Source organism: Oncorhynchus kisutch, linkage group LG16 (genome assembly GCF_002021735.2).
Source record: "Oncorhynchus kisutch isolate 150728-3 linkage group LG16, Okis_V2, whole genome shotgun sequence".
In the NCBI taxonomy this organism is placed as follows: Eukaryota; Metazoa; Chordata; class Actinopteri; order Salmoniformes; family Salmonidae; genus Oncorhynchus; species Oncorhynchus kisutch.
Window position 1 is genome coordinate 47,233,590 of NC_034189.2, and position 22,277 is coordinate 47,255,866.

Here is a 22,277-nt window from a genome sequence, read left to right on the forward strand (position 1 = left end):
CCGTCCTCATTCCTCTACATTCTCTGTCCCCTGTCCTCATTCCCTCTACATCTCTCTCTCTCCCGTCCTCATTCCCTCTACATCTCTCTCTCCCCTGTCCTCATTCCCTCTACATCTCTATGTCCCCTGTCCTCATTCCCTCTACATCTCTCTCCCCTGTCCTCATTCCCTCTACATCTCTCTCTCCCCTGTCCTCATTCCCTCTACATCTCTGTCCCCTGTCCTCATTCCCTCTACATCTCTGGCCCTGTCCTCATTCCCTCTACATCTCTCTCCTGTCCTCATTCCCCTCTACATTCTCTCTCCCTGTCCTCATTCCCTCTACATCTCTGTCCCCGTCCTCATTCCCTCTACATCTCTGTCCCCTGTCCTCATTCCCTCTACATCTCTCTCCCGTCCTCATTCCCTCTACATCTCTCTCTCCCTGTCCTCATTCCCTCTACATCTCTCTCCCCTGTCCTCATTCCCTCTACATCTCTCTCCCCTGTCCTCATTCTCTCTACATTCTCTCTCCCCCGTCCTCATTCCCACTACATCTCTCTCTCCCCTGTCCTCATTCCCTCTACATCTCTCTCTCCCCTGTCCTCATTCCCTCTACATCTCTCTCTCCCCTGTCCTCATTCCCTCTACATCTCTGTCCCCCTGTCCTCATTCCCTCTACATCTCTCTCCCGTCCTCATTCCCTCTACATCTCTGTCCCCGTCCTCATTCCCTCTACATCTCTGTCCCCCGTCCTCTTCCCTCTACATCTCTCTCTCCCCGTCCTCATTCCCTCTACATCTCTCTCCTGTCCTCATTCCCTCTACATCTCTCTCCCCTGTCCTCATTCCCTCTACATCTCTCTCTCCCTGTCCTCATTCCCTCTATATCTCTCTCTCCCGTCCTCATTCCCTCTACATCTCTCTCCCTGTCCTCATTCCCTCTACATCTCTCTCCCCTGTCCTCATTCCCTCTACATCTCTCTCTCCCATGTCCTCATTCCCTCTACATCTCTCTCCCCTGTCCTCATTCCCTCTACATCTCTCTCCCCTGTCCTCATTCCCTCTACATCTCTCTCTCCCCTGTCCTCATTCCCTCTACATCTCTCTCCCGTCCTCATTCCCTCTACATCTCTGTCCCCTGTCCTCATTCCCTCTACATCTCTCTCTCTCCCCCGTCCTCATTCCCTCTACATCTCTCTCTCCCCTGTCCTCATTCCCTCTACACCTCTCTCTCCCCTGTCCTCATTCCCTCTACATCTCTCTCCCGTCCTCATTCCCTCTACATCTCTGTCCCCTGTCCTCATTCCCTCTACATCTCTCTCTCTCCCCCGTCCTCATTCCTCTACATCTCTCTCTCCCTGTCCTCATTCCCTCTATATCTCTCTCTCCCCTGTCCTCATTCCCTCTACATCTCTCCCCTGTCCTCATTCCTCTACATCTCTCTCTCCCGTCCTCATTCCCTCTACATCTCTGTCCCTGTCCTCATTCCCTCTACATCTCTCTCTCTCCGTCCTCATTCCCTCTACATCTCTCTCTCCCTGTCCTCATTCCCTCTACATCTCTCTGTCCCCTGTCCTCATTCCCTCTACATCTCTCTCCCCTGTCCTCATTCCCTCTACATCTCTCTCTCCCTGTCCTCATTCCCTCTACATCTCTGTCCCCTGTCCTCATTCCCTCTACATCTCTGGCCCCTGTCCTCATTCCCTCTACATCTCTCTCCCGTCCTCATTCCCTCTACATCTCTCTCTCCCCTGTCCTCATTCCCTCTACATTCTCTGTCCCTGTCCTCATTCCCTCTACATCTCTCCCCTGTCCTCATTCCCTCTACATCTCTCTTTCCCGTCCTCATTCCCTCTACATCTCTCTCTCCCTGTCCTCATTCCTCTACATCTCTCTCCCCTGTCCTCATTCCCTCTACATCTCTCTGTCCCCTGTCCTCATTCTCCTCTACATCTCTCTCTCCCCGTCCTCATTCCCTCTACATCTCTCTCCCCTGTCCTCATTCCCTCTACATCTCTCTCTCCCCTGTCCTCATTCTCTACATCTCTCGCCCCTGTCCTCATTCCCTCTACATCTCTGTCCCCCTGTCCTCATTCCTCTACATCTCTTCTCCCGTCCTCATTCCCTCTACATCTCTGTCCCCCGTCCTCATTCCCTCTACATCTCTGTCCCCGTCCTCATTCCCTCTACATCTCTCTCTCCCGTCCTCATTCCCTCTACATCTCTCTCCCCCATCCTCATTCCCTCTACATCTCTCTCCCCTGTCCTAATTCCCTCTACATCTCTCTCTCCCCTGTCCTCATTCCCTCTACATCTCTCTCCCCTGTCCTCATTCCCTCTACATCTCTGTCCCTGTCCTCATTCCCTCTACATCTCTCTCCCGTCCTCATTCCCTCTACATCTCTCTCTCCCCTGTCCTCATTCCCTCTACATCTCTCTCCCCTGTCCTCATTCCCTCACATCTCTCTCCCCTGTCCTCATTCCCTCTACATCTCTCTCTCCCCCGTCCTCATTCCCTCTACATCTCCTCTTCTCCTGTCCTCATTCCTCTACATCTCTCTCCCCTGTCCTCATTCCCTCTACATCTCTCTTCCCCTGTCCTCATTTCCCTATAACATCTCTCTCCACTGTCCTCATTCCCTCTACATCTCTGTCCCGTCCTCATTCCCTCTACATCTCTGTCCCCGTCCTCATTCCCTCTACATCTNCCCTGTCCTCATTCCTCTACATCTCTCTCTCCCCTGTCCTCATTCCCTCTACATCTCTCTCTCCCCTTCCTCATTCCCTCTACATCTCTCTCCCCTGTCCTCATTCCCTCTACATCTCTGTCCCCTGTCCTCATTCCCTCTACATCTCTCTCCGTCCTCATTCCCTCTACATCTCTCTCCCCTGTCCTCATTCCCTCTACATCTCTCTCCCCTGTCCTCATTCCCTCTACATCTCTCTCCCCTGTCCTCATTCCCTCTACATCTCTCTCTCCCGTCCTCATTCCACTACATCTCTCTCCCCTGTCCTCATTCCTCTACATCTCTCTCTCCCCGTCCTCATTCCCTCTACATCTCTCTCTCCCCTGTCCTCATTCCCTCTACATCTCTGTCCCCCGTCCTCATTCCCTCTACATCTCTCTCCCGTCCTCATTCCTCTACATCTCTGTCCCCCGTCCTCATTCCTCTACATCTCTCTCTCCCCTCCTCATTCCCTCTACATCTCTCTCCCTGTCCTCATTCCCTCTACATCTCTCTCCCCTGTCCTCATTCCCTCTACATCTCTCTCCCCTGTCCTCATTCCCTCTACATCTCTCTCTCCCCTGTCCTCATTCCCTCTACATCTCTCTCTCCTGTCCTCATTCCCTCTACATCTCTCTCTCCCCTGTCCTCATTCCCTCTACATCTCTCTCTCCCCTGTCCTCATTCCCTCTACATCTCTCTCCCCTGTCCTCATTCCCTCTACATCTCTCTCCCCTGTCCTCATTCCCTCTACATCTCTCTCTCCCATGTCCTCATTCCCTCTACATTCTCTTCCTGTCCTCATTCCCTCTACATCTCTCTCCCTGTCCTCATTCCCCTCTACACTCTCTCTCCCCTGTCCTCATTCTCTTACATCTCTCTCCCGTCCTCATTCCCTCTACATCTCTGTCCCCTGTCCTCATTCCCTCTACATCTCTCTCTCTCCCCCGTCCTCATTCCCCTACATCTCTCTCTCCCCTGTCCTCATTCCCTCTACACCTCTCTCCCCTGTCCTCATCCCTCTACATCTCTCTCCCGTCCTCATTCCCTCTACATCTCTGTCCCCTGTCCTCATTCCCTCTACATCTCTCTCTCTCCCCCGTCCTCATTCCCTCTACATCTCTCTCTCCCCTGTCCTCATTCCCTCTATATCTCTCTCCCCCTGTCCTCATTCCCTCTACATCTCTCTCTCCCCTGTCCTCATTCCCTCTACATCTCTCTCCCGTCCTCATTCCCTCTACATCTCTGTCCCCTGTCCTCATTCCCTCTACATCTCTCCTCTCCCGTCCTCATTCCCTCTACATCTCTCTCTCCCCTGTCCTCATTCCCTCTACATCTCTCTGTCCCCTGTCCTCATTCCCTCTACATCTCTCTCCCCTGTCCTCATTCCCTCTACATCTCTCTCTCCCTGTCTCATTCCCTCTACATCTCTGTCCCCTGTCCTCATTCCCTCTACATCTCTGGCCCTGTCCTCATTCCCTCTACATCTCTCTCCCGTCCTCATTCCCTCTACATCCCCTCTCCCCTGTCCTCATTCCCTCTACATCTCTCTCCCCTGTCCTCATTCCCTCTACATCTCTGCCCCTGTCCTCATTCCCTCTACATCTCTCTCCCGTCCTCATTCCCTCTACATCTCTCTCTCCCCTGTCCTCATTCCCTCTACATCTCTCTCCCCTGTCCTCATTCCTCTACATCTCTCTCCCCTGTCCTCATTCTCTCTACATCTCTCTCCCCCGTCCTCATTCCCACTACATCTCTCTCTCCCCGTCCTCATTCCTCTACATCTCTCTTCCCCTGTCCTCATTCCCTCTACATCTCTTCCCCTGTCCTCATTCCCTCTACATCTCTGTCCCCCTGTCCTCATTCCCTCTACATCTCTCTCCCGTCCTCATTCCCTCTACATCTCTCTCCCCGTCCTCATTCCCTCTACATCTCGTGTCCCCCGTCCTCATTCCTCTACATCTCTCTCTCCCCCGTCCTCATTCCCTCTACATCTCTCTCCCCTGTCCTCATTCCCTCTACATCTCTCTCCCCTGTCCTCATTCCCTCTACATTCTCTCTCTCCCCTGTCCTCATTCCCTCTATATCTCTCTCTCCTCCCCTGTCCCTCATTCCCTCTACATCTCTCTCCCCTGTCCTCATTCCCTCTACATCTCTCTCCCCTGTCCTCATTCCCTCTACATCTCTCTCTCCCATGTCCTCATTCCCTCTACATCTCTCTCCCCTGTCCTCATTCCTCTACATCTCCTCCCCCTGTCCTCATTCCCTGTACATCTCTCTCTCCCCTGTCCTCATTCCCTCTACATCTCTCTCCCGTCCTCATTCCCTCTACATCTCTGTCCCCTGTCCTCATTCCCTCTACATCTCTCTCTCTCCCCCGTCCTCATTCCCTCTACATCTCTCTCTCCCCTGTCCTCATTCCCTCTACACCTCTCTCTCCCCTGTCCTCATTCCCTCTACATCTCTCTCCCGTCCTCATTCCCTCTACATCTCTGTCCCCTGTCCTCATTCCCTCTACATCTCTCTCTCTCCCCCGTCCTCATTCCCTCTACATCTCTCTCTCCCCTGTCCTCATTCCCTCTATATCTCTCTCTCCCTGTCCTCATTCCCTTACATCTCCTCCCCTGTCCTCATCCTCTACATCTCTCTCCCGTCCTCATTCCCTCTACATCTCTGTCCCCTGTCCTCATTCCCTCTACATCTCTCTCTCTCCCGTCCTCATTCCCTCTACATCTCTCTCTCCCCTGTCTCATTCCCTCTACATCTCTCTGTCCCCTGTCCTCATTCCCTCTACATCTCTCTCCCCTGTCCTCATTCCCTCTACATCTCTCTCTCCCCTGTCCTCATTCCCTCTACATCTCTGTCCCCTGTCTCATTCCCTCTACATCCTCTGGCCCCTGTCCTCATTCCCTCTACATCTCTCTCCCGTCCTCATTCCCTCTACATCTCTCTCTCCCCTGTCCTCATTCCCTCTACATCTCTCTCCCCTGTCCTCATTCCCTCTACATCTCTCTCCCCTGTCCTCATTCTCTCTACATCTCTCTCTCCCCCGTCCTCATTCCCACTACATCTCTCTCTCCCCTGTCCTCATTCCCTCTACATCTCTCTCTCCCCTGTCCTCATTCCCTCTACATCTCTCTCTCCCCTGTCCTCATTCCCTCTACATCTCTGTCCCCCTGTCCTCATTCCCTCTACATCTCTGTCCCCCCGTCCTCATTCCCTCTACATCTCTGTCCCCGTCCTCATTCCCTCTACATCTCTGTCCCCCGTCCTCATTCCCTCTACATCTCTCTCTCCCCCCCGTCCTCATTCCCTCTACATCTCTCTCCCCTGTCCTCATTCCTCTACATCTCTCTCTCCCCTGTCCTCATTCCCTCTACATCTCTCTCTCCCCTGTCCTCATTCCCTCTACATCTCTTCCCCTGTCCTCATTCCCTCTACATCTCTCTCTCCCCTGTCCTCATTCCCTCTATATCTCTCTCTCCCCTGTCCTCATTCCCTCTACATCTCTCTCCCCTGTCCTCATTCCCTCTACATCTCTCTCCCCTGTCCTCATTCCCTCTACATCTCTCTCTCCCATGTCCTCATTCCCTCTACATCTCTCTCTCCTGTCCTCATTCCCTCTACATCTCTCTCCCCTGTCTCATTCCCTCTACATCTCTCTCTCCCCTGTCCTCATTCCTCTACATCTCTCTCCCGTCCTCATTCCCTCTACATCTCTGTCCCCTGTCCTCATTCCCTCTACATCTCTCTCTCTCCCCCGTCCTCATTCCCTCTACATCTCTCTCTCCCCTGTCCTCATTCCCTCTACACCTCTCTCTCCCCTGGTCCTCATTCCCTCTACATCTCTCTCCCGTCCTCATTCCCTCTACATCTCTTGTCCCCTGTCCTCATTCCCTCTACATCTCTCTCTCTCCCCCGTCCTCATTCCCTCTACATCTCTCTCTCCCCTGTCCTCATTCCCTCTATATCTCTCTCTCCCCTGTCCTCATTCCCTCTACATCTCTCTCTCCCCTGTCCTCATTCCCTCTACATCTCTCTCCCGTCCTCATTCCTCTACATCTCTGTCCCCTGTCCTCATTCCCTCTACATCTCTCTCTCTCCCGTCCTCATTCCCTCTACATCTCTCTCTCCCCTGTCCTCATTCCCTCTACATCTCTCTGTCCCCTGTCCTCATTCCCTCTACATCTCTCTCCCCTGTCCTCATTCCCTCTACATCTCTCTCTCCCCTGTCCTCTTTCCCTCTACATCTCTGTCCCCTGTCCTCATTGCCCTCTACATCTCTGGCCCCTGTCCTCATTCCTCTACATCTCTCTCCCGTCCTCATTCCCTCTACATCCCTCTCTCCCCTGTCCTCATTCCCTCTACATCTCTGTCCCCTGTCCTCATTCCCTCTACATCTCTCTCTCCCATGTCCTCATTCCCTCTACATCTCTCTCTCCTGTCCTCATTCCCTCTACATCTCTCTCCCCTGTCCTCATTCCCTCTACATCTCTCTCTCCCCTGTCCTCATTCCCTCTACATCTCTCTCCCGTCCTCATTCCCCTCTACATCTCTGTCCCCTGTCCTCATTCCCTCTACATCTCTCTCTCTCCCCCGTCCTCATTCCCTCTACATCTCTCTCTCCCCTGTCCTCATTCCCTCTACACCTCTCTCTCCCCTGTCCTCATTCCCTCTACATCTTCTCTCCCGTCCTCATTCCCTCTACATCTCTGTCCCCTGTCCTCATTCCCTCTACATCTCTCTCTCTCCCCCGTCCTCATTCCCTCTACATCTCTCTCTCCCCCTGTCCTCATTCCCTCTATATCTCTCTCTCCCCTGTCCTCATTCCCTCTACATCTCTCTCCCCCTGTCCTCATTCCCTCTACATCTCTCTCCCGTCCTCATTCCCTCTACATCTCTGTCCCCTGTCCTCATTCCCTCTACATCTCTCTCTCTCCCGTCCTCATTCCCTCTACATCTCTCTCTCCCCTGTCCTCATTCCCTCTACATCTCTCTGTCCCCTGTCCTCATTCCCTCTACATCTCTCTCCCTGTCCTCATTCCCTCTACATCTCTCTCTCCCCTGTCCTCATTCCCTCTACATCTCTGTCCCCTGTCCTCATTCCCTCTACATCTCTGGCCCCTGTCCTCATTCCCTCTACATCTCTCTCCCGTCCTCATTCCCTCTACATCTCTCTCTCCCCTGTCCTCATTCCTCTACATCTCTGTCCCCTGTCCTCATTCCCTCTACATCTCTGTCCCCTGTCCTCATCCCTCTACATCTCTCTCCCGTCCTCATTCCCTCTACATCTCTCTCTCCCCTGTCCTCATTCCCTCTACATCTCTCTCCCCTGTCCTCATTCCCTCTACATCTCTCTCCCCTGTCCTTCATTCTCTCTACATCTCTCTCTCCCCCGTCCTTCATTCCCACTACATCTCTCTCCCCTGTCCTTCATTCCCTCTACATCTCTCTCTCCCCTTGCCTCATTCCCTCTACATCTCTCTCTCCCCTGTCCTCATTCCCTCTACATCTCTGTCCCCCTGTCCTCATTCCCTCTACATCTCTCTCCCGTCCTCATTCCCTCTACATCTCTGTCCCCCGTCCTCATTCCCTCTACATCTCTGTCCCCCGTCCTCATTCCCTCTACATCTCTCTCTCCCCCGTCCTCATTCCCTCTACATCTGCTCTCCCCTGTCCTCATTCCCTCTACATCTCTCTCCCCTGTCCTCATTCCCTCTACATCTCTCTCTCCCCTGTCCTCATTCCCTCTATATCTCTCTCTCCCCTGTCCTCATTCCCTCTACATCTCTCTCCCCTGTCTCATTCCCTCTACATCTCTCTCCCCTGTCCTCATTCCCTCTACATCTCTCTCTCCCATGGTCCTCATTCCCTCTACATCTCTCTCCCCTGTCCTCATTCCCTCTACATCTCTCTCCCCTGTCCTCATTCCCTCTACATCTCTCTCTCCCCTATCCTCATTCCCTCTACATCTCTCTCCCGTCCTCATTCCCTCTACATCTCTGTCCCCTGTCCTCATTCCCTCTACAATCTCTCTCTCTCCCCCGTCCTCATTCCCTCTACATCTCTCTCTCCCCTGTCCTCATTCCCTCTACACCTCTCCTCCCCTGTCCCCATTCCCTCTACATCTCTCTCCCGTCCTCATTCCCTCTACAATCTCTGTCCCCTGTCCTCATTCCCTCTACATCTCTCTCTCTCCCCCGTTCCTCATTTCCCTCTACATCTCTCTCTCCCCTGTCCTCATTCCCTCTATATCTCTCTCTCCCCTGTCCTCATTCCCTCTACATCTCTCTCCCCTGTCCTCATTCCCTCTACATCTCTCTCCCGTCCTCATTCCCTCTACATCTCTGTCCCCTGTCCTCATTTCCCTCTACATCTTCTCTCTCCCCTGTCCTCATTCCCTCTACATCTCTGTCCCCTGTCCTCATTCCCTCTACATCTCTGGCCCCTGTCCTCATTCCCTCTACATCTCTCTCCCGTCCTCATTCCCTCTACATCTCTCTCTCCCCTGTCCTCATTCCCTCTACATCTCTCTCCCCTGTCCTCATTCCCTCTACATCTCTCTCCCCTGTCCTCATTCTCTCTACATTCTCTCTCTCCCCCGTCCTCAGTCCCACTACATCTCTCTCTCCCCTGTCCTCATTCCCTCTACAGTCTCTCTCTCCCCCTGTCCTCATTCCCTCTACATCTCTCTCTCCCCTGTCCTCATTCCCTCTACATCTCTGTCCCCCCTGTCCTCATTCCCTCTACATCTCTCTCCCGTCCTCATTCCCTCTACATCTCTGTCCCCCGTCCTCATTCCCTCTACATCTCTGTCCCCCGTCCTCATTCCCTCTACATCTCTCTCTCCCCGTCCTCATTCCCTCTACATCTCTCTCCCCTGTCCTCATTTCCCTCTACATCTCTCTCTCCCCTGTCCTCATTCCCTCTACATCTCTCTCTCCCTGTCCTCATTCCCTCTACATCTCTCTCCCCTGTCCTCATTCCCTCTACATCTCTCTCTCCCCTGTCCTCATTCCCTCTATATCTCTCTCTCCCTGTCCTCATTCCCTCTACATCTCTCTCCCCTGTCCTCATTCCCTCTACATCTCTCTCCCCTGTCCCCATTCCCTCTACATCTCTCTCTCCCATGTCCTCATTCCCTCTACATCTCTCTCTCCTGTCCTCATTCCCTCTACATCTCTCTCCCCTGTCCTCATTCCCTCTACATCTCTCTCTCCCCCTGTCCTCATTCCCTCTACATCTCTCTCCCGTCTCATTCCCTCTACATCTCTGTCCCCTGTCCTCATTCCCTCTACATCTCTCTCTCTCCCCCGTCCTCATTCCCTCTACATCTCTCTCTCCCCTGTCCTCATTCCCCTCTACACCTCTCTCTCCCCTGTCCTCATTCCCTCTACATCTCTCTCCCGTCCTCATTCCCTCTACATCTCTGTCCCCCTGTCCTCATTCCCTCTACATCTCTCTCTCTCCCCCCGTCCTCATTCCCTCTACATCTCTCTCTCCCCTGTCCTCATTCCCTCTATATCTCTCTCTCCCCTGTCCTCATTCCCTCTACATCTCTCTCTCCCCTGTCCTCATTCCCTCTACATCTCTCTCCCGTCCTCATTCCCTCTACATCTCTGTCCCCTGTCCTCATTCCCTCTACATCTCTCTCTCTCCCGTCCTCATTCCCTCTACATCTCTCTCTCCCCTGTCCTCATTCCCTCTACATCTCTCTGTCCCCTGTCCTCATTCCCTCTACATCTCTCTCCCCTGTCCTCATTCCCTCTACATCTCTCTCTCCCCTGTCCTCATTCCCTCTACATCTCTGTCCCTGTCCTCATTCCCTCTACATCTCTGGCCCCTGTCCTCATTCCCTCTACATCTCTCTCCCGTCCTCATTCCCTCTACATCCCTCTCTCCCCTGTCCTCATTCCTCTACATCTCTGTCCCCTGTCCTCATTCCCTCTACATCTCTGTCCCCTGTCCTCATTCCCTCTACATCTCTCTCCCCGTCCTCATTCCCTCTACATCTCTCTCTCCCCTGTCCTCATTCCCTCTACATCTCTCTCCCCTGTCCTCATTCCCTCTACATCTCTCTCCCCTGTCCCTCATTCTCTCTACATCTCTCTCTCCCCCGTCCTCATTCCCACTACATCTCTCTCTCCCCTGTCCTCATTCCCTCTACATCTCTCTCTCCCCTGTCCTCATTCCCTCTACATCTCTGTCCCCCCTGTCCTCATTCCCTCACATCTCTGTCCCCCCTGTCCTCATTCCCTCTACATCTCTGTCCCCCGTCCTCATTCCCTCTACATCTCTGTCCCCCGTCCTCATTCCCTCTACATCTCTGTCCCCCGTCCTCATGTCCCTCTACATCTCTCTCTCCCCGTCCTCATTCCCTCTACAACTCTCTCTCTCCCCCATCCTCATGTCCCTCTACATCTCTCTCCCCCTGTCCTCATCTCCCTCTAACATCTCTCTCTCCCCTGTCCTCATTCCCTCTACATCTCTCTCCTCCCCCTGTCCTCATTCCCTCTACATCTCTCTCCCCTGTCCTCATTCCTCTACATCTCTCTCTCCCTGTCCTCATTCCCTCTATATCTCTCTCTCCCCTGTCCTCATTCCCCTACATCTCTCTCCCCGTCCTCATTCGCCTCTACATCTCTCTGCCAACTGTCCTCATTCCCTCTACATCTCTCTCCCGCATGTCCTGCATTCCCTCTACATCTCCTCTCGGCTGTCCTCATTCCCTTACATCTCTCTCCCCTGTCCCATGTCCCCCTCTAACATCTCTCTCTCCCTGTCCTCATTTCCCTCTACCATCTCTCCTCCGCGTCCTCATTCCCCCTCTACATCTCCTGTGGCCCCTGTCCTCATTCCCTCTACATCTCTCTCTCTCGCCCCGGTCCTTCATTCCCTCTACATCGCTCTCTCCCCTGTCCTCATTCTCCCTGCTACGAGCCGTCTCTGCTCGCCCTGATCCGCATTCCGCTCTACCATCTCTCTCCCGTCCTCATTCCCTCTACATCTCTGTCCCCTGTCCTCATTCCTCTACATCTCTCTCTCTCCCCGTCCTCATTCCCGCTACATCTCTCTCTCCGCGCTGTCCTCATTCCCTCTATATCTCTCTCTCGCCGCTGTCCTCATTCCCTTCTAGCATCTCTCTCTCCCTGTCCTGCATTCCCTCTACATCTCTCTCCCGTCCTCATTCCCTCTACATCTCTGTCCCCTGTCCTCATTCCCTCTACATCTCTCTCTCTCCCGTCCTCATTCCCTCTACATCTCTCTCTCCCCTGTCCTCATTCCTCTACATCTCTCTGTCCCCTGTCCTCATTCCCTCTACATCTCTCTCCCCTGTCCTCATTCCCTCTACATCTCTCTCTCCCCTGTCCTCATTCCCTCTACATCTCTGTCCCCTGTCCTCATTCCCTCTACATCTCTGGCCCCTGTCCTCATTCCCTCTACATCTCTCTCCCGTCCTCATTCCCTCTACATCCCTCTCTCCCCTGTCCTCATTCCCTCTACATCTCTGTCCCCTGTCCTCATTCCCTCTACATCTCTGTCCCCTGTCCCTCATTCCCTCTACATCTCTCTCCCGTCCTCATTCCCTCTACATCTCTCTCTCCCCTGTCCTCATTCCCTCTACATCTCTCTCCCTGTCCTCATTCCCTCTACATCTCTCTCCCCTGTCCTCATTCTCTCTACATCTCTCTCTCCCCCGTCCTCATTCCCACTACATCTCTCTCTCCCCTGTCCTCATTCCCTCTACATCTCTCTCTCCCCTGTCCTCATTCCTCTACATCTCTGTCCCCCTGTCCTCATTCCCTCTACATCTCTGTCCCCCCTGTCCTCATTCCCTCTACATCTCTGTCCCCCGTCCTCATTCCCTCTACATCTCTGTCCCCCCGTCCTCATTCCCTCTACATCTCTGTCCCCCGTCCTCATTCCCTCTACATCTCTCTCTCCCCCGTCCTCATTCCCTCTACATCTCTCTCTCCCCCATCCTCATTCCCTCTACATCTCTCTCCCCTGTCCTCATTCCCTCTACATCTCTCTCCCCTGTCCTCATTCCCTCTACATCTCTCTCTCCCCTGTCCTCATTCCCTCTACATCTCTCTCTCCCCTGTCCTCATTCCCTCTACATCTCTCTCCCCTGTCCTCATTCCCTCTACAATCTCTCTCCCCTGTCCTCATTCCCTCTACATCTCTCTCTCCCCTGTCCTCATTCCCTCTACATCTCTCTCCCCTGTCCTCATTCCCTCTACATCTCTCTCTCCCCTGTCCTCATTCCCTCTATATCTCTCTCTCCCCTGTCCTCATTCCCTCTACATCTCTCTCCCCTGTCCTCATTCCCTCTACATCTCTGTCCCCTGTCCTCATTCCCTCTATATCTCTCTCTCCCCTGTCCTCATTCCCTCTACATCTCTCTCCCCTGTCCTCATTCCCTCTACATCTCTCTCCCCCTGTCCTCATTCCCTCTACATCTCTCTCTCCCCTGTCCTCATTCCCTCTACATCTCTTCCTCCGTCCTCATTCCCTCTACATCTCTGTCCCCTGTCCTCATTCCCTCTACATCTCTCTCTCTCCCCCCGTCCTCATTCCCTCTACATCTCTCTCTCCCCTGTCCTCATTCCCTCTACACCTCTCTCTCCCCTGTCCTCATTCCCTCTACATCTCTCTCCCCGTCCTCATTCCTCTACATCTCTGTCCCCTGTTCCTCATTCCCTCTACATCTCTCTCTCCGGCCGTCCTCATTCCTCTACATCTCTCTCTCCCCCTGTCCTCATTCCCTCTACATCTCTCTCTCCCCTGTCCTCATTCCCTCTACATCGCTCTCTCCCCTGTCCTCATTCCCTCTACATCTCTCTCCCGTCCTCATTCCCTCTACATCTCTCTCCCCCCCCGTCCTCATTCCCTCTACATCTCTCTCTCCCTGTCCTCATTCCCTCTACATCTCTCTCTCCCTGTCCTCATTCCCTCTACATCTCTCTCTCCCCTGTCCTCATTCCCTCTACATCTCTTCCCGTCCTCATTCCCTCTACATCTCTGTCCCCTGTCTCATTCCCTCTACATCTCTCTCTCCCCTGTCTCATTCCCTCTACATCGCTCTCTCCCCTGTCCTCATTCCCTCTACATCTCTCTCCCGTCCTCATTCCCTCTACATCTCTCTCCCTCCCCCGTCCTCATTCCCTCTACATCTCTCTCTCCCCTGTCCTCATTCCCTCTACATCTCTCTCTCCCCTGTCCTCATTCCCTCTACATCTCTCTCTCCCCTGTCCTCATTCCCTCTACATCTCTCTCCCGTCCTCATTCCCTCTACATCTCTGTCCCCTGTCCTCATTCCCTCTACATCTCTCTCTCTCTCCCGTCCTCATTCCCTCTACATCTCTCTCTCCCCTGTCCTCATTCCCTCTACATCTCTCTCCCCTGTCCTCATTCCCTCTACATCTCTCTCTCCCCTGTCCTCATTCCCTCTACATCTCTGTCCCCTGTCCTCATTCCCTCTACATCTCTCTCCCGTCCTCATTCCCTCTACATCTCTCTCCCCTGTCCTCATTCCCTCTACATCTCTCTCTCCCCTGTCCTCATTCCCTCTACATCTCCTCTCCCCTGTCCTCATTCCCTCTACACCTCTCTCTCCCCTGTCCTCATTCCTCTACATCTCTCTCCCGTCCTCATTCCCTCTACATCTCTGTCCCCTGTCCTCATTCCCTCTACATCTCTCTCTTCTCCCCCGTCCTCATTCCCTCAACATCTCTCTCTCCCCTGTCCTCATTCCCTCTACATCTCGGTCCCCTGTCCTCATTCCCTCTACATCTCTCTCCCCTGTCCTCATTCCCTCTACATCTCTCTCGCCCCTGTCCCTCATTCCCTCTACATCTCTCTCTCCCCTTTCCTCATTCCCTCTACATCTCTGTCCCCTGTCCTCATTCCCTCTACATCTCTCTCTCCCCCCGTCTCATTCCCTCTACATCTCTCTCTCCCCTGTCCTCATTCCCTCTACATCTCTCTGTCCCCTGTCCTCATTCCCTCTACATCTCTCTCTCTCTCCCCTGTCCTCATTCCCTCTACATCTCTGTCCCTGTCCTCATTCCCTCTACATCTCTCTCTCCCCTGTCCTCATTCCGTCTAATCTCTCTCCCCTGTCCTCTATTCCCTCTACATCTCTCTCTCTCTCCCCTGTCCTCATTCCCTCTACATCTCTCTCTCCCCTGTCCTCATTCCCTCTACATCTCTCTCTCCCCTGTCCTCATTCCCTCTACATCTCTCTCTCTCTCCCCTGTCCTCATTCCCTCTACATCTCTCTCTCCCCTGTCCTCATTCCCTCTACATCTCTCTCTCCCCTGTCCTCATTCCCTCTACATCTCTCTCTCCCCGTCCTCATTCCCTCTACATCTCTCTCTCTCTCCCCTGTTCTCAAATTCTTGCTTTAACTGGAACAGGCCTGATGTAGATTCTCTCCCTAAACTATTATTACTCCCTGAAGTAGATTCTCTCCCTAGACTATCATTACTCTCTGATGTAGATTCTCTCCCTAGGCTATCATTACTCTCTGATGTAGATTCTCTCCCTAGGCTATCATTACTCCCTGAAGTAGATTCTCTCCCTAGACTATCATTACTCTCTGATGTAGATTCTCTCCCTAGGCTATCATTACTCCCTGAAGTAGATTCTCTCTCTAGACTATCATTACTCTCTGATGTAGATTCTCTCTCTAGACTATCATTACTCTCTGATGTAGATTCTCTCCCTAGGCTATCATTACTCCCTGAAGTAGATTCTCCTCCCTAGACTATCATTACTCTCTGAAGTAGATTCTCTCCCTAGGCTATCATTACTCCCTGAAGTAGATTCTCTCCCTAGGCTATTATTACTCCCTGAAGTAGATTTTCTCCCTAGGCTATTATTACTCCCTGAAGTAGATTCTCTCCCTAGGCTATCATTACTCCCTGAAGTAGATTCTCTCCCTAGGCTATTATTACTCCCTGAAGTAGATTATCTCCCTAGGCTATCATTACTCCCTGAAGTAGATTCTCTCCCTAGGCTATCATTACTCTCTGAAGTAGATTCTCTCCCTAGGCTATTATTACTCCCTGAAGTAGATTCTCTCCCTAGGCTATCATTACTCTCTGAAGTAGATTCTCTCCCTAGGCTATCATTACTCCCTGAAGTAGATTCTCTCCCTAGGCTATTATTACTCCCCGAAGTAGATTCTCTCCCTAGGCTATCATTACTCTCTGAAGTAGATTCTCTCCCTAGGCTATTATTACTCCCTGAAGTAGATTCTCTCCCTAGACTATTATTACTCCCTGAAGTAGATTCTCTCCCTAGGCTATCATTACTCTCTGAAGTAGATTCTCTCCCTAGGCTATCATTACTCCCTGAAGTAGATTCTCTCCCTAGGCTATCATTACTCCCTGAAGTAGATTCTCTCCCTAGGCTATCATTACTATCTGATGTTGATTCTCTCCCTAGGCTATCATTACTATCTGATGTCGATTCTCTCCCTAGGCTATCATTACTCCCTGAAGTAGATTCTCTCCCTAGGCTATTATTACTCCCTGAAGTAGATTCTCTCCCTAGGCTATCATTACTCTCTAAAGTAGATTCTCTCCATAGACTATCATTATTGGTCTGAAGTAGATTCTCTCCCTAGGCTATCATTACTCCCTGAAGTAGATTCTCTCCCTAGGCTATCATTACTCCCTGAAGTAGATTCTCTCCCTAGGCTATTATTACTCCCTGAAGTAGATTCTCTCCCTAGGCTATCATTACTCTCTGATGTAGATTCTCTCCCTAGACTATTATTACTCTCTGATGTAGATTCTCTCCCTAGACTATTATTACTCCCTGAAGTAGATTCTCTCCCTAGGCTATCATTACTCTCTGATGTAGATTCTCTCCCTAGACTATTATTACTCCCTGAAGTAGATTCTCTCCCTAGGCTATCATTACTCTCTGATGTAGATTCTCTCCCTAGACTATTATTACTCCCTGAAGTAGATTCTCTCCCTAGACTATTATTACTCCCTGAAGTAGATTCTCTCCCTAGGCTATCATTACTCTCTGAAGTAGATTCTCTCCCTAGGCTATCATTGTGCACCTGTTCACTCCCACTTGAGGATTCAAGCGTAAATAACAGGTACGTACCAACAAAGCGAACAGTCCTCCGTAGGAAGGAGTTGATGTTACACCCATCAGCTTTACTCGGTTTGACTCTGGACTGGTAACAATACACCAGCCCTTCACCCAGCATGATCTATTCACACACACACACAATTAGTCATGCACCCTGATGCTGATAGGCTGTTTATTGATCAGAATCTATTGATTCTAGGTTCTGGCGGTGTGTGTACTAACCGAGGCAGCCGGTCCTGCGAAGGCCAGGCTCAGTAACATCAGCAGAGGGATCAGTTCATCTCCTGTCTCCAGGTAGGGCAACGACAGGTCCCGGTCATAGCAATGGAACCCAGGGGTCGCCGGGGACAACAGGTCTGTCAACTCCATGAAGTAGAGAGAGACAAGGGAGGAGAGGACGATGGGGAGCTAGACAGAAAGAGAGAGAGACAGACTCAGAGAGCGAGAGGGAGCGAGCAGGGGAGAGAGAGAAAGAAAGGGAGAGAGAAAGGGAGAGAGGTAAGAGGGAGATATTGTCTTACTAACAGCCATAGTGAGTGGTATACATTAAATGCAGTTATATTGGACACACATGTATGCACATCCACACACCTCTATGAAGTAGAAACATGGTAGAAGTGTCATGCTGTCTTTGGGAGGTTTCTTCTTGGTCTTGGCTTTTGGTGACGACATCATCCTGGTGTTGGTCCAATCAGAGTCTAGGAACAGACAGAAGGGGAGGGGTTAGTCATCACCCTGGTGGTGTTCCAGGTGGCATACATTACAGAGGCGTTGTTGCACATTATCAGCTTGTTAAGTCATATTCTGATACTACTTCCACATGGCCAAACATCTGCTTGGTCTCGGACTGGTCCTTTGAAGCAAACCTAAGCTAATAGTAAATAGCTGAATGCACATCTGTTGTGTAGGTCCCTCAACTCCAAATGAACAGAACATCAGAACACACACACATGCGAGCCTCAATGGTGTGCTATCTCTGTTTCCCACATCTCTCTCTCTTTGTTCTCTCTAACTCGTTGTCTAAATTCAGGACAATGGAGTGGACACAGGACAGCGCCATAGTTACAGTAACTCAGAGAGAAATAAGCAGGGAGTTGAAACACACAGCTCCCTCCTTTTGCCCGGAGTTATTCTACTGTAACTATGGCGCTGTCCACTGCATGGTCCTGAACTCAGAGAGAGAGATTCCTGATTTAGAACCATTGATTCTCTCAGACACTAGAGTCAGACTCACCCCGCCTTGCCTCTCCTCCACACACACACACACACACAGAGTGCTGAATTACCTCTGTCCCGCGGGTTGTGTGTGTTAGCAGAGGCCCGTCTTGCCCTCCCCCCTCGCCGAGGTCTTGCGTGCTGCTCCAGTTTTCCGTTCAAACGTTAATCCATCTTCACGCGCTGCCAGTTGTTTTACGCCCCCAAAACACACATACACACACATCAGGTTGTTTAGGTTGGTCAGATTCTCCGCGGATAGAGAGGACGAGAGAATGATAAAGGGAGAATGATAGATGGGTAAGACGAAAGGGAAAAGTCCGATATTCGATATTTCTCCGTTATTTTCCTTCTGATCGCGCGTGTGTGAATAAACTCCGAGGTTTCACGTGCCTTCTACCGGTTCACCCCAGTCCCAGTCAGCCAGGCTATGTTTGAACAACCCACACAAACTCAAACAGCGCTCAGAAATGAACCGATATCTCACTTGAAGAACCGCCGCTCACAGAGAGCCTCGCGCACACAAAGGCATGGGGGGCGCGAGGGGGCGGGGGGAGACGAGGGGAGGAGACCGACTGTTCCTTCACACATACACAAACGCCCCTCCTCTCACCGCTCCAAATTCCTAATGGTAGGCTACCACCACCATAAAGCTGGGCAAAACAAAGCGATGGATTTTGGTGTGTTTGGGTTTGCGCGTGCATGAGTGAAAGCATGTGTGTCTGTTTGATTCTGAGTGTTTCTTCGAATATATTCCCCTTTTAGAACATTCTATTTTAAATGTAAAGGCTATTCATTTTAGGCAAAAATATTCTGATCCACCCCATCTCTCTTCCTCTTTTCGTCTCCTCTTTCCTCTTTTTTAATGTGGGTAGACCTAGTCCAGTAGGGTGGGGTTGGGTTGGGTTCTGACCACGTGGCTGTGACTGCTGCTGCGGTGTGTATTTGCGTCTCTTCATTCAACAAACGTGCGCGCGCGCGCTCACACATCTTCTGCTTCTGACCTGTCTGATTTACCATGAGATGTACACATTCAAACCTTTCTCCCACGGTTATAAATACACACACACCATGACACACACACCCACCCTTTTCACCTGGACTGGTCACAGCTGAGTGGCTAATAAACTCATCACTCACTCACACACAAATCCATATAAAGACTCCAACCTATCAGCACTACTCTACAGACAATAGACAAGACTCCAACCTATCAGCACTACTCTACAGACAATAGACAAGACTCCAACCTATCAGCACTAGCCTACAGACAACAGAGAAGACTCCAACCTATCAGCACTAGCCTGCAGACAACAGAGAAGACTCCAACCTATCAGCACTAGCCTGCAGACAACAGAGAAGACTCCAACCTATCAGCACTAGCCTACAGACAACAGAGAAGACTCCAACCTATCAGCACTAGCCTACAGACAACAGAGAAGACTCCAACCTATCAGCACTAGCCTGCAGACAACAGAGAAGACTCCAACCTATCAGCACTAGCCTGCAGACAACAGAGAAGACTCCAACCTATCAGCACTAGCCTGCAGACAACAGAGAAGACTCCAACCTATCAGCACTAGCCTGCAGACAACAGAGAAGACTCCAACCTATCAGCACTAGCCTGCAGACAACAGAGAAGACTCCAACCTATCAGCACTAGCCTGCAGACAACAGAGAAGACTCCAACCTATCAGCACTAGCCTGCAGACAACAGAGAAGACTCCAACCTACCAGGACCACTCTACAGACAATAGAGAAGACTCCAACCTACCAGCACTACTCTACAGACAACAGAGAAGACTCCAACCTATCAGCACTAGCCTACAGACAACAGAGAAGACTCCAACCTACCAGCACCACTTTACAGACAATAGAGAAGACTCCAACCTACCAGCACCACTCTACAGACAACAGAGAAGACTCCAACCTATCAGCACTAGCCTACAGACAACAGAGAAGACTCCAACCTATCAGCACTAACCTACAGACAACAGAGAAGACTCCAACCTACCAGCACCACTCTACAGACAATAGAGAAGACTCCAACCTATCAGCACTAGCCTGCAGACAACAGAGACGACTCCAACCTACCAGCACCACTCTACAGACAATAGAGAAGACTCCAACCTACCAGCACTAGCCTGCAGACAACAGAGAAGACTCCAACCTACCAGCACCACTCTACAGACAATAGAGAAGACTCCAACCTACCAGCACTACTCTACAGACAATAGAGAAGACTCCAACCTACCAGCACTAAACATATGATTCTATCTCTACCTGTATTCTCTGTAAATCCAGCCTGGTCACCAGAAATACCACAGCAATCAGTAGCTCTATTGATATCTTCTGCCTGTACATGTGTTAGGGCTACTTTTCATTTGGTTCTGTTTACATAAATAAATACAGAAGTAAATGAATGAAATATGTTTAGAGTGCATGGGTCTGAGTGTGTCTTAATACATGTGTGTCCCAATTTACAGCTGCTAATGGCTAGAGGCATCCTCTTCATCCTCTCATCTCTTCCCTGTCCCCTCCTCTCCTCTTCTCCGTCTATGAACCATATACAGAACACAAATGCCCCCTTCTGACCACAGGATACTACATGCCAGAATAAATATGTGATGGCCAGTAGATGGCGCACTTCACCAACTGAACCAATCTACATGAACGGTGCCTTCAGAAAGTATTCATACCCCTGGACTTTTTCCCCATTTCATTGTGTTACACTTACAGACTGAATTCAAAATGGATTAAATATATATTTCTCTCACCCATCTACACACAATACCCCATAGTGACAAAGTGACAACATGTTTTTTGAAATTGTTGTACATTTATTTCAAATTAAATACTGAAATATCTCATTTACATATGTATTCACACCCCTGAGTCAATACTTTGTAGAAGCACATTTGATTTTTTTTCCAATAGATTTAAGTCAAAACATTAACTCGGCCACTCAGGAACATTCACTGTCTTCTTAGTAAGCAACTCAAGCGTAGATTTGGCCTCATGTTTTAGGTTATTGTCCTGCTGAAAGGTGAATTAATCTCCCAGTGTCTGATGGAAAGCAAAGTGAACCAGGTTTCCTCTAGGATTTTGCCTGTGCTAAGCTCCATTCCATATTTTTTGTTGTCCTGAAAAACTCCCCAAGACCTTAACAATTACAAGCATACCCATAGCATGATGCAGTCACCACTATGCTTGAAAATATGGTACTCAGTAATGTGTTGTATTGGATTTGCCCCAAACATAACACTTTGTATTCAGGACAAAAAGTGAATTGCTTTGCCGCTTAAATATTACTTTAGTTCCTTGTTGCAAACAGGATGCATGTTTTGGAATATTTTGTACAGGCTTCCTTCTTTTCCCTCTGTCAATTAGGTTAGTATTGTGGAGTAACTGCAATGTTGTTGATCCATCCTCAGTTTTCTCCTATCACAACCATTAAACTCCTATCACAACCATTCAACTCCTATCACAACCATTAAACTCCTATCACAACCATTCAACTCCTATCACAACCATTAAACTCCTATCACAACCATTAAACTCCTATCACAACCATTAAACCCGGTAACTGTTTTAAAGTCATCATTGGCCTCATTGTGAAATTGATCCAATTTCACTGTTGTTTCAGCTGCTTTGTGCATCAGCAAATTTGCTTGAGATGATTTTACTGCAACAGTGCTCACTACATCCAAGTTGCTTGAGATGATTTTACTGCAACAGTGCTCACTACATCCAAGTTGCTTGAGATGATTTTACTGCAACAGTTCTCACTACATCCAAGTTGCTTGAGATGATTTTACTGCAACAGTGCTCACTACATCCAAGTTGCTTGACATGGGTGTTTCAAAGAGCTGTCAGTCAAGGTGAGCTCCTGAATATAAGCTCCCTGCCCACTCAGCCTATGTTTTCAAACTTCCTGGTAGTTAGCCATGAGACAAAAAGTACTTTTCAGAATGACTGTTCGGGACCTTTAATGTCTTTTGAACTCTGTTTCCTGACTGAATCAGCATTCAAATGTAATGAATTGTGTTTGTGGTAGAACCTCATTGACAGCTATTGTTATCATACTGTATGTCTGCGTCAGACTGTCGGCTAGACCCAGAGCGCATTTAGAAACAGAGGCCTCAATATCATATCAGTCAACAACACACCCTGGGACTCTTTATCTCGGGAGGAAGGCGTATCCCACCTCTCGCTCTCTCTCTCTCTCGTCCTCTCT

The 22,277-nt window shown here is 50.5% G+C and overlaps 1 protein-coding gene across 1 annotated transcript in view; it reads right to left on the reverse strand.

Annotated features, from left to right (window-relative positions):
- Positions 1-19,133, reverse strand: part of LOC109885942 (phospholipid phosphatase-related protein type 3) — a 29,752-nt gene extending 10,619 nt beyond the window's left edge. The window contains exons 1-4 of the mRNA XM_031792666.1: positions 18,112-19,133; positions 17,417-17,523; positions 17,048-17,233; positions 16,838-16,946 (exon numbers count right to left, since the gene is read on the reverse strand). Of these exons, the coding sequence (XP_031648526.1) occupies positions 16,838-16,946; positions 17,048-17,233; positions 17,417-17,500 (379 nt within the window). The 5' untranslated portion in view covers positions 17,501-17,523; positions 18,112-19,133. The remainder of the gene's footprint in view (positions 1-16,837; positions 16,947-17,047; positions 17,234-17,416; positions 17,524-18,111) is intronic.
- Positions 19,134-22,277: the final 3,144 nt, after the last annotated feature.